The sequence below is a fragment of the Eublepharis macularius genome, chromosome 6, assembly GCF_028583425.1.
Source record: "Eublepharis macularius isolate TG4126 chromosome 6, MPM_Emac_v1.0, whole genome shotgun sequence".
Lineage (NCBI taxonomy): Eukaryota > Metazoa > Chordata > Lepidosauria > Squamata > Eublepharidae > Eublepharis > Eublepharis macularius.
Window position 1 is genome coordinate 66,628,553 of NC_072795.1, and position 12,634 is coordinate 66,641,186.

A 12,634-nucleotide genomic window follows, 5' to 3' on the forward strand; every position below is an offset into this window, starting at 1 on the left:
AGGCCAGCTCAAAAATTAGGAGCTGCGGTTCCCACTGTCAGTCGAGGACTTGTTCATTATGTCTATCTAATTGCTCAGAATAGCTGTACCAAATAGGTTAAGTAAAAGAGCAACCTGAGGTCTTGACAGAGCAACAGTTAGCTTCCAAATTTCAGGAAGGCATGGTTTGAGATGAACCGGGGAAATGCAGGCGAACAGTACCTGGCCCGGGTCAAGTATTGACAGAGGCACTCTCATAAGAATCACGTGTTTTGTGGATGGTGCAAACAATGCAGATGCAAACAGGACAGCTTCTTTTCCACAAGAAATCCTGCAACAAGCTTCCTGCTGGGGTGAAGACACATCACAAAGGACTGGCAAAGGGCAGCCTCCTCTGTGCAAGATGGGAAAACGACGACATGGAGAACTTCATCTTACTCTCTCCTGCGAGTGGATGAAACTCAGCCTCAACTAATGGAAGCCAGAGGGATGAGCTACAAAGAACATCAGTACCTGGTAGAGCTGGTACCACCACAACCACTTTTTAAAAATCCAGTTCATGTCCACAGACTATGGCACACTTTTGAACTTACATATGTTTACCCAGACATCTGCAAATGAGTAGGGGATCTGCCCGCCCCCCAAAGAAGCAGGAATCCTAGGTCCAGCCAGATAATAAAAGCAGGAACCTAGTCTTTACATTGTCACAATTCTTTCCAATGAAATTATAATGGTAATTATAATAGTAAATCCATACAAAGGCAGGATCGAGCTGACAGCAGTACCAGTAAGGCAAAGCAGATGATCACCATTTCCATCAAGCCACATTCTAATTACCATTACTCTAATTACCATACTAACCAGCAGGGAATGGAGAGCCAGAGGGACAAGGAACACTTTGCTCTCTGTAGCCTTTTCTGAAATCCTATAATGGGAGCAGCAGCAGCAGATTTCCAGACTGGGGGCACTGATGTCCTTGTGGCAGCTTTCAAGCACATGAAGGCTGCTGCCTAACATAGACATCTGCAGAAGGAAAGGGATAATCCTGTTGTCTTCTCTGTCTTGAATGGAAATGGCTATTTGAGAATCAGATGCTTGAGTTCTGAGAAACAGAGTGACTGCTTTTCCCTTGGAGCCACTGCTAGACATTTTACACAAGGCTGTGGCAGCAATGCGAAGTGCACTTGGACACAAGCTTCTATACAGCTCAAAAATGTTAGGTGTGTGAGTGCAAAGCAGCCCCCAGTTTGAAGAAGGGCCTGAGCCCTCCCTCTCTGCCCTAGGCACTTGATTTACCTCCTCCTCCATCTGAACACTTCCAACCCATTCCAACCTCAGTGTCCCATACCTCCCTCCACAAATCAAATGACTACGTGGCTTTTCTTAAAAACACAGAAGTGTCTTTTCTTTTTTAATTCACACTTTTCTTTTGGTTTGTACAAGAAATTTACACAGCTTGGAAAATATACAATTTCAGAAAATAAAAGTAAAAAAAAAAGAAACACAAAGTGGTGCCAAAAGTTAGGGGTAGTGGGGGGAAAGACAGGACAGGTCAGCAAAAGTCACAAAAATGACACGCACCAAGCTTTTCCTTTGGTCTAGTGATGTGTGCCCCCGCCTACTCCACATTCTCCAGTAGCTGTAGGCAGTAGGGTGCAAAAGTGGCTAAAGGAGGAGGTGGGTGAGGATTGCCTCTTGTGGGAAATCTCCTTGTGCTTCTTCTTGTGGGAAATCTCCTAAATTAGCATGGAAGATCCCTGGCAAGCTGGCTAAACGTACATAAAGAACTGCTATGCATCCTCCTGACACCACTCAAGCCATCAAAATCTCCAGTCTTCTGCATGCAGAGTAAAAGGAGGTGCTAAAGCTAAGGTTAGCCCAGCATGGCTAATATCAGACATCCTACCCCAGCATCAGCACTGCTATTCTGACTGGCCTAAACAAAATGCCCAGCTAAGCTTGGTCTGCAATCAGCTCACTACCACTATAGGAGAAGTTTCCCTGTTTACACTGCCAGAGGGAATGGGCTAACATCTAGCTAACTTGGCATGGTGGGTACATAAAGCATTCACTGTATATAGGGTGGCTGGGGGTGGGGCACAGCATAAGGTGAGATGTCATGGACACTCAAAGCCACGTCTGCGGAGTTCTGTGTCTTGTTCTGGATGGATGGAGTAACAACTCAATCCTATTCTGAGGGCCCAGGGCTCAGGTATACTAGGTCCAAGCTAGTTCTACCCTTCACCTTCTTGGTACCTACAAGGATATACATGCATTTTCCTCATTTAGTCAGCCTGAAGAAAAAGGCTACACTTCTCCAACAGGGGGCATTTTGGTCCCTATGAGGTACTGGATTGCTTTGTCATGTCCTCTGGAAAAGGCCTTTCTCCACCTCAGAAGACAAAAATGACCCTTCACCTCTGGACACACCCTACAGGGCAATACAGGAATGCCTAAAACTGCTCACAATACTTGTCAAGAAGCCAGTGGGCACCAGAATCCTCTAGCTAGGCAGGAGAGGATACAGGTGATAGGAATGCTGTTCTCTGAAGATGAGCCCATCTGCAAAGAAGGTCACTTACCACTTCAAGGTGAAGGCAGGAAAGTGAGTTACAAGCCAAAATAGCCAATAAACCTGGCTTAAGTAGAGATGAATTGCCAGACTTTTCACAGGATGGAGCTATGTACTCAGGTCCACTAGATAGTGTGACTTTCATGTTCAGTTATTCAGATTAAGCAAAACTAAAGCCAAAGAGCTGAACACTGCCCTATAGAAGGCAGAAAGGACTGCAACACAGGGGCCTAGTACTCAAATAACCAAGTCTGATTCAGTAAGGAGCTCTGGTATGGAAGGAAACAGATAGTTGGAGAATGGGAGTTCTGGGAACAAATAAAGGGGCACCAGCTTGTCCATTTCATTCCAAGGAAAAGGAAGTCAGCACTCCTCTCAGCAGGGCACTCTGCCAAACAAACCTGAGGGGGAATCAACATGGACAGCATGAGAAGGGAACCTGAAACAGACTCAAGCAACTGTGGAGCCTGCAGGGAATGGGGGAAAGACGCAGGCAGATTCCCAACCAAGAAGTGATGTATCCCCTGGCCACATGCAGTAGGGTGTTGAGAGATGCATGACTGGCAAACAGCATGAAGCCCTGACAGAAGTCTCAACACCTCAAGATAATGGGCAGATCCAGGCAATATATGAAGGGCAAAGACATTCTCAACTTTCAGAAATCACAGTTCAAGCAATGTCCTACACCTAGCTGGAATTCAAATGTTCAGGTAGGTCTTATAAAAATAATCCTTGGGGGAAAGTAATGAAATGGAAGTGGGGTAGAAAATTAGGGTAACCTCAAGTGTGCAGGGGAATTACTCAATGAGCAGTCAGTAATGGAATCTCTCTCATGAACAGCACAGGTCCCTTTAAAATAAGACACATCCCAGAATCTACCACGCAGCCATCCCAGAGGCCAGGATAAATTTGGCTTTTAACCCTGCTTCCACAGGACAGGAGAGGCCAGAACTTCCATTATTTTGACACTGCACGCAAGCACAGAAAACCCCCCCACAGAATTTAGGACCAAAATTCAGCATCCTGAGAATCAATTTTGGTTCTTTCATTTCTTATCGTTCTGGCTGTTAATGGACTTTGGAAGTGTGGGCAGAACCAGAACCTCCAGAATCAGCGGATTAGAAAGGTTTTTTTTGGGGGGGGGGGTTCAGCAGCCTGCAAAGCATCTTACACTTCACAACTATTAGGCTGGAGAAGACTAAATTTTCTGCTAATGGAAAGTGAAACCTCAGTGAAACAGAACTTTCTTGTATTCCCATTTCCCACCACAGTCCATTTGATTTCCCAAAATGCTATTCCTGGGGAACAGGGTACAATCAAGGATGGAATGAGAGGCAAATTGAGGCAGGGGTGGATTGAAAAGGGGGAAATGGCCCTGTAAAAGGGAGCTGCATGAAGCATTCATGCCCCCTCCTAAAAGAGGGAAATGCAGCCTGCCTCCCCCTTGCCTTCTGAGGCTCAGGTGGTACAGGAGACAACTTGTTCTCATTGCATTTGGCTTGAGCAGACTGGGCACTGCCTCTGCCTTATGGCATGAGGATTGCCCAGGTGGGAGGGGACACTGGCCCACAAGGAAAAGTCACAGTGGCCACAGTGGCCAGTCTGCCCCTGGACTGAGGGTGGGAAGGGGTAATTGGCAGAAGTCACACTTCTACCCCTGCTGTATGCAAAATAATCAAATATACGGAAACCTGTTTTATTTGCATAACCTATACAGGATACAATTCTTGGAACAGAATTAAGGGTTGTTTTTTTTAAAAAAAAATAGGTTCTATTTAGCATACTGTCCGCTCAGCCCAGAACTGGCCTGAAGTTCAAAGAACAGCACCCAGTTTCTCCATCCATCAGGTCTCAAAGCAGGAGATGCTAATTTCCTCCCATAAACTAAATGAATCAGCAGCTAACTGGTTGTTAACACACTTATGAGTCAATTCAGCTTAATGCCCAGCCAGTGGAGGCTGAGGGCCAATTGGGTTACTTCATAAATGAAAAAAAAAGCTAACCAAAGCCCACCCCTCCTCACCTTAAGCCTATCTCCAGCCGTTGAATAGGAGGAAAGTGATAGTGCCTGCTGCTACAACAGCCAGCAACCATGAGTAGCAAAGGCTACTCAGAAGTGCTGTTCCCCAAAGTATGAAGTGAAAAGAGATAACAGAGCTGCTGCTACCTTCTGTCCAAGGAGCGTATCTTTTGTCAGGTGGTCCCATGCTCCCAGGGAGCAACCCAAGCTGCCTATAGTCTCTAGGCACATCTCAATGGCAGTGAATTTTTTTTTGAGCTAGATAGGGTTCTCTCATACTGGATCTCTAACCCTGTTATGTAATGGAACAAGTGCTACCCACTGGGACTATTGACTGTGCTTGTATAGTAGGCAATTCCCTCCACCGCTGGACTCCCTTCTTAATTCCACAAGGCAGAGGGGGGTCCCTACTGAGCATGTTCCAATCTCAGTTCCAGAATCTCTTATGGCAGGGTGGCTCCTTTGCTAGGCCTTCACCAGGCACACTCAGATCTCAGTAGCGGCAATCTCTTCGAAGCAGATTCCTTCACCACCATGCATCTCATACTCATCCATGTCCCGGGCCTCAAGTTCAAGGCTGAGATGGCGCAGCTGGCGTTCCAAATCACGGTTGTGCTGGTACATCTGGATGTAATTATGTTGCAGTTGTTTCTGATAGCGGATGACCCGGTCCTTTTCACCCTGCCAGGTAATGCGCTCTGCATGGAAAGACTCCCGTTGCTCTTCACCACGCCGCCGTTCACTCAGCAACTCCACACGTAGCCGTTCAGCCTGGGCACGCAAACCATGCAGGGTGTCTGCTGCCTGCCGCTGGACTTTTGCCTCGTCACATTCAGCCAGCAAGGGACAGAGATCTCCACTGGCACTACGCAGTCCATCCAGCTCACGCTCCAAGCGCCCCAACTTCTCACGCAGCAGCTCCGCTTCACTCTTGCGCCTTGCCAGCTCATTGGCACAGACTTCCAACTCCAAAACTTTGGTGCGGGCCACCTCCTGCAACCCCAACACCTGCTCCTCACTAGCTTGCAGCTCAGCCCGTGCTTCCCTCAGCTGAGCCCTTAACAGCACGAGCTCGTTGCCCCGCTGAACCACCTCCGCCTGGGACTCCTTCAGCTGCTGTTTTAGTAGTGAGATCTCACCTGACTTCTGGCATACCTGGTGAGAGGCAGAGATGCTTCAGTTAACTAGAAAGAAGCCAGAACCAAGGCCCAGATTCTGTCACCGGAGAAGGAAGAGATTAGCTGCTGTACTCTAACTCAAACAGGCTGTAGAACTAAAAAAGCAAGATCCCAAGGGCTAGGACAGAAGCAGAAGGTATTGAAAGGGACATCCAAGAGCTTTTTAGTCCCAGTGGATTGAGTCCCGTGCCAATGGTAATTCTCCCTAACACAGAACGGTTTGTTTCATGGAGATTCTATTAAATGGAAAGCTCTCTTTTCCCTAGAAACACATACAAGCCATGCCTTGTTATCCATCACTGAACATCTTCTGAGGGGGCATCATAATCAAGTCCAAGAGGGGCAGAATGAGAATTTGAAGATTTGCAAGAGGCATAAAAAGCCTGACAGCAGTAATTTCCAAAACCCACCAAGTCGAAATAATTCATCCCACGAGACTGGGGACAGTTTCCACATAACAATGCGTTCTTTTGGAAGATCCATTATTGCTGGGGCTGCCAATGCAGCACAGCAGCAATAGAGCTTCCAGGCGGTGGTTTTCACTACTTTTCCCTCCCTCCATTCCTGTGGTGGCCATTTCCCACCCCACATATACTACAGGGAGGGGGTCCTTTCTCAGAGCCTCTTTTTAACCAGTAATTGACATAACAATAAGCCATTATACTGATATGTCAAGCTTCTAATTTTAAGAAGCCTTCAAAACACTCAGAACACACCCACCACCACTATCACGTCAGGGACCGGGGAAAGGAAAATGATTTCTGTGTAGGCAGGACTGGGAAAACCCAAACTTTCTTGCCCACACAGCAGCCACTCAGGCTCTGCTGCAATCTTTCCCAAACTTCACAGCAAGGCAGGTTTGGGAAAGACTGAAGAAAAGCCAGGGAAAACCCAGTAAGTGCACAAATGCACCACAATGTTGTGTGGAGGTTGAAACAGACACATCCCAACCACTCAAACCTGGGACAAATAGCCTATGTTGAAAAGGTCTGCCATGCAGCAAGTTAGAAAGGAGCTACTCATGGTGGGAAACCCCTGTAGAAAGAGGGAAAGCATAGGAGAGGTCTTCAGTGGCTAGAAGGGAGAGAAGTAAGAGGCAACTGAGTGAGTGGAGATTTTAAGGCTGCTAATGATACACCCCTCTGGTTATCTGGCTTTGAAACTGAACTCCCAGCAGGATCCTCTGAAAAGACTGTAACTATGCCAACCCCTCTTTCTTCCAGCACAGCTCACCTCCCATTTGGTCTCTTCCAGCCGAGGCCCCAACTCTGTGTGTTCTCGCTCAAAGGAAGCACAACGTTTCTCCAGCAACTCGCGCTCTGCCAGCAGCTGCGCAAAATCCTCCTGGAGTTTCTTCTTCTCCTGCTGTAGCTGGAAGATCTGGAGCTGCAGCACCTGCTGGCTTCGCTGCGCTTTCTGTGCTGCCTGCTGGAGCTTGACAGTGTAACCCTGCCGTAACTCTTCCATCTCTTCCTCACAGCGCCTCTGCTTTTCCTCATACACCTGGATTGAGGAGAAAAAGCACCTGGTTGGAACCAAAAGGGCAGCTACCTGGTATGCAGTTAGCCAGCTCCTGGTGCATCACCAGGCTGTGCCCATGTGAGCTATGCCCAGAGGGTTTGTCGTACAACTGAACTGTCTACCTTTAGGAGACAGAAATTATTTTCTGCCTTCCTCTTTGTGTAAAAAAGGAACTAAAAGATACTGCAGTTTCTGTTCTTCACAGGATTCTGCATCACAGAGGAAGCAGACAGCTGAACAGGGATGCTCACACAAGAAGAGGATGCAAGGAGATCAACTGGAAAGGGACACAGAAAATGTTACAGATGGAGAAGGGGACCACAGATGAAGAATATGGAGAAGATGAACAGGGTAAACTGGTGAGAAAACTAGAGAAAAGTATCTATTGGCCAATTTGGCAAGCATATAGATCTTGCACCACAGGGGTCTCCCAGCAATAGAAATAATAGGTAATACAGATTAAGCTATTTAACAAAGTGTAGACAATTTTCTCTTTGCATTGTTTTCTAAATCTGTAATTCTAGTCCTACCATGTCTGACTGAATTGTTTTTATATTTTGTAAACCACTCTGAGTCTGTGAAAAAGGTGGGGTATAAATGAAGTAAATAAAATAAATTGCTATTAACGCTCCCCCCCCCGCCCCACTTGGGAAATAAGTGCAATGAAATTTATGACACAATATGCACAACAATGCTCTATTAGCATTATGTTTTGTCAGCATTTAATGAAGCAGCTTGTGGGTTTTAGCAAATGGGATGGCCCACCTCACTCTGAGAACAAAGATAGGCTGCTAAGACTACCATTCCCAGCATGTAGTGCTGCCAGACTAATCAACAATACTCACTGCACCTTGGGATGAGAATCCACACACTCCCCAAAGACACGGGTGCGGATTCTGCCCAGAGCTCACCAAAACCAAGAGTATGCCTGAGGACCCATCACCTTGTCTGCCTGCCTGCCTGCCTCTCCCCTTCAGCCACCCATGTGAGGACAGCATGTGACTGGCAGCAGTGTCTCTGCGCACCACCCGCACATCCTTCTTCCCTTGGCAGCACTAAGCAGTGTAGGAGCATGGATGGTAAAAGGGCTCACAAGCAAGCAGACGGGCATCAGAAGCTGCTGATGTTGACCCTGTCTGCACCCAAAGGGAACTCACATATGCTATCGATTAAATAAAAATCTACCAGCTCTACCATATGCCTACCAGAGATGTAGGGCGAACATTTTCTGAAATGGAAAAAAAAAATAAAAAATTCTATTGCTTTATTTTGCCATTTCTACATACTCTTTATTTCAGAAAATTAACAGTAGAATTATATTGCCGGCACCAACTAAAGCAGACATGACAGTTCCACAGTGCCATCTTAAGCAGATTTACACCACTCTAAGCCCCTTTCCTTCAATGCACTTAGAAGAGTGTAACTCTGCTTACAACGGCACTGTCAACGTTGTGATTAATATTCTTCAGGTGATTATCCCTAGGGATTTTGTGAGAATGTACATGTATGTTTTATTGATTTATAATGGGTGAGATCACAAATACAAATAATAATCTAAATAAAAAATGAAGTTATGAATTCACTTGATTGGCTATGTGCATCAAATGAAACCAAACCTAAGATTCTTATTTATATATCTGCTCCAACATGGTAGAAGAGATATGGTAATCACGAATCTGATGTTAAACTAACAAGTAACAGAAGTGATGTTACACAGAGTGACTAAAATTGAGGTGACCTCACAGAAAAGAATGAAATTCTGCTGAAAAAGATGAGCGGAAAACCATGGCATAGGATATCATGCATAGTTCTACAGGTGTGCTGAAATTAGCGTGTCAACAGTTTTCAATGCTTCCAGTTTTTTTCTTAAATTTAAAACAATGTAACAAATGTAGATGCTATATTGTCTTTACATGTTTACATGTATTATTGCAATAAAAATAATTTCCAGACAAAACTTTTGCATTTGTTTGAATATAATATTTAAAACACACTTGATTTTCTTTCCTAAACAAAGGTTTCATTTCAGATTTGAGTTGCTACTTGTTTACACTTGTTTACTAATTTAATTTAATTTAATTTAATTTAATTTAATTTAATTTATTATATTTATATTCTGCCCTCCCCGCTTTCGCAGGCTCAGGGTGGATGAAATGAAAGTTTAAATAAACAAGCTAAATGAAACCATGCTCTGCTTAGGGCACTGGACGTATTCCCCCCCCCCCAAATTCTCTAAAAAAAAAATTTAAAAACATCCATTTTCCCCCCAGAAAGTATTCCATTTCTAGTTTTTCCAGAAAACCCACATCATTGTCCTACATCACTTGCATAAGAAAACCTAGTGAGATAAGAAAACTTAGCAAAATAAGATGCTGCTGCTGTCCTAAGCGCAAGCAAGAGCAGTCCCATAAAGGAAGCATTCATGTGAAAATAGAATAAATCTCCTATCTGGAGACTTACAGGAGTTTCTTTTGCTGTTATCAGCCTCTCTGCATGAAGAAGAGCGAATGGGCACCCCCTGCTGATTACCTGGCAAATGGCCACCTCGTTCTCATCCAAGCTCTCTCTCAAATGCTGTAGTTCAGCTTCCCGTTCCCGCAGTTTCTCCTCAAGTTCATGAACAAGAAGGGTTTCATCAGCACCACTGTGCACAGGTGAGCGCCCACCACATGAGCCACTGTCAGAGGACGGGTGCCCACGGCCACTCAGAGAGCCTGTACTCTTGCTTGACGATGACCGTCCACTGTCTGAGTTTGAAGGACCAGTGAGGCCCCGCGAACTGCTACTGCCATGACTGTCGAGGTTTATGTGGCCCATAGAGATGCTTACTGGCTCCATTTGTTGGCTGCAACCAGTGCTGTATGTGGGCAGGCTTGAAAGGGAATTGCGTCCCGAGTCAGACATTGTTCCCGAGTGGGAGCTCGTGCGGCAGCTCAGGGAGTTGTGTTTCTCAGTACTCCCTGTGGAGGAGCCTCCAAAGAGCTGAGCCAGGCTAGCCTGGCTCTCAGAGAGCACTGAGGTACCAGGCCGCAGAGCCAAGTGCCCGTGCAGTGGGGGGTTGCGGTTCTTGGGCATGACAGGCTTGAAGGCAGTTGGGCGGATTAGCGTCTTCTCCATGTTCTGAAAAATAATACAAGGGCACAAGTGAGTAAGTTCAGGCCTTGACACTGGAAGGTTAAATCACAGATATGAAATTCTCACTGACAAACTCAATTTTTATCTTTGTATACACCATCTGCAGGGGAAGAGGGAGAGAAACAATTGTTTAGTCACCAACATTATGATTGATTTAAGAAGAACTACATACTTCCAATAAATATTTCTCTCTCTCAAAGGCAGAATTTTGAAGGAGCTGACCAAAATGAGCTAGTAGGCCTTTCACTGGTGAGGCAGGCGGTGAAGCATAATGTTTTTCAACAGCCCATCATCTTGCTCTAGCAAGCTGCCACCCCTTCTTACCTTCTCAAGTTTCCCCGAGACGGGCACCAGCTTGGGGGGAGGTCCGCGGATGGTGCCAACTTGAGGCTTGTCATCCTGCAAGTCCTCTGTATCACTACAGGGGCTTATGGGAGATACAGCTTCAGCCCAATCCTCTTCACTGCCATAAGCATAGCTGACTTTCTTGGCAGGGAGCCCCTGGCACAGGGGCTCTTGGGAGCCAGCACCTCCTGGCAGACGGAAGGGGGTGAACTCTGTTGTGGCCTTGTGGCAAGGCCTACCTGAGATGAGGCTACTGACACTGCCCATTGCTGCAGGAGGTGAGCAGGCACCTGAGTGGAGCTGGGCAGCCCCTTCAGAGGAAGACTCAATGGAGATGGGCAGGGTCTGCACTATGGCCATGATGTCCACAGAGGAGGCTTTGCAAGTGGCCTGAAAGAGAGAAGAAATGGCTACTGAGAATGGGAGCGGGGGAGATGATGATACCTCATAGACCTTTGCTTAGACTAACTTCTGTCTCTGTAGTTTAATGACATGGGTATGGATTAGGAGTATAGGGAGAGCTAAATGGCATTTTGAAAAATAGAATGTTTCAATACACAATGATTAAAAAAAGATAAGAAAAATAAAAGAATTTTGCTCTAACTGTCAGCTGGCCAGAAGCTGCAAAGGGTCAAGGAAGAACCAGTCCTGCTCCTATCTATCCAGTACATTTTTCATCCCTCCTTTTCTTCAATGAGCTCAGAGAGGTCTACATGGGCCTCCAAGTCCTGAGGTAAGTTAGGCTAAGAAACAGTAACTGTTCTAAGAGTACAGATCTGAATTAAAGTCTCCCAGACCCTAATCTAACATTAACTACTATGCCACACTGGCTCTCAGGCATCTACCACTAGGCAATACCCGCTGTTTACATTGTGCACACCATATTAGCTATAAACATCCAGAGAGCTAGTGCAGTAGAAAGTAGCAGCAGGACTGGGGAGACCTGGGCTCAAACCCTCATTTTGCCAAAAAGGTGTTTAGGTGACATTAGTCTACCTAGCCTCACAAGAGTTGTTTAGAGAATAGCATGGAAATGAGAATCATGTATGTCATCCTGAGTTTCTAGGAAGAGAAGAGTGGTACTTAAGATGAATAAAACAGTCCGGACACACAGCAGGACATCAGCCACAACTGATGTGAATTTATGGAACTGCCTCCCTCTAAAGACCCCGACTTGCTATCGCTTCAACACTTATCAAATCTTTTAAGTTTATTTGGTCAAATTTCAGGTTTAGAAGTAAACTACACCAAGTCAAACATACTTCCTTTAAACACAACAACTGCAACTCAATTGAATATTAAACACATATATAAATTCCAGTGGGAACCAAAAAAAAACTACCATATCTGGGTATAATCTTACCATCTGACCTCAACCAGTTACTAAAGTTAAATCACATAGATAAAATGGCTAAAATAAGAGCAGAATTAAGTGACTGGAATAAAAAACAATTATCATTGTATGATAGATACCATCTAATTAAATCATTTGCACTTCCCAAGTTAATTTTTCTCTTTCGAACAATTCCAATATTAATCCCACCAAAACTTTTAAAACAATGGCAAACCTTCTTCAATAAATTTTTGTGGCAAGATAAACATCCAAGAATTGCATTTACAACACTAAGATTAAAAAACACACAAGGAGGCTTTAATTTCCCAGATATTGATCTCTATCAAAAAGCTGCATGATTAAAAAATGTAATTTCTATAATGCAGAAGGAAGATCATATGGATTGGATCAACCTTTTACAAAACACACAACAAAATGAATCCATTCAGGATCTTCTATGGAATAAACAACACGTTCGCCCCACAAACACTAAACAAAACATCTTTTTTACAGCTATCCTAAAAGTATGGGATGCTTATAGAAATAAAATC

At 45.0% G+C, this 12,634-nt stretch overlaps 1 protein-coding gene across 3 annotated transcripts in view; it reads right to left on the reverse strand.

Annotated features, from left to right (window-relative positions):
- Window positions 1–2,805: 2,805 nt before the first annotated feature.
- The window catches only part of LZTS2 (leucine zipper tumor suppressor 2), a 97,208-nt gene continuing 87,379 nt past the window's right edge, over window positions 2,806–12,634 (reverse strand). For 2 of the 3 annotated variants that reach the window (XM_054982610.1, XM_054982612.1), the window contains exons 3-6: window positions 10,730–11,140; window positions 9,800–10,390; window positions 6,983–7,252; window positions 2,806–5,726 (exon numbers count right to left, since the gene is read on the reverse strand). In XM_054982610.1, the coding sequence (XP_054838585.1) occupies window positions 5,058–5,726; window positions 6,983–7,252; window positions 9,800–10,390; window positions 10,730–11,110 (1,911 nt within the window). In that variant the 5' untranslated portion in view covers window positions 11,111–11,140 and the 3' untranslated portion in view covers window positions 2,806–5,057. The remainder of the gene's footprint in view (window positions 5,727–6,982; window positions 7,253–9,799; window positions 10,391–10,729; window positions 11,141–12,634) is intronic. The other variant, XM_054982613.1, reaches the window with a different exon arrangement.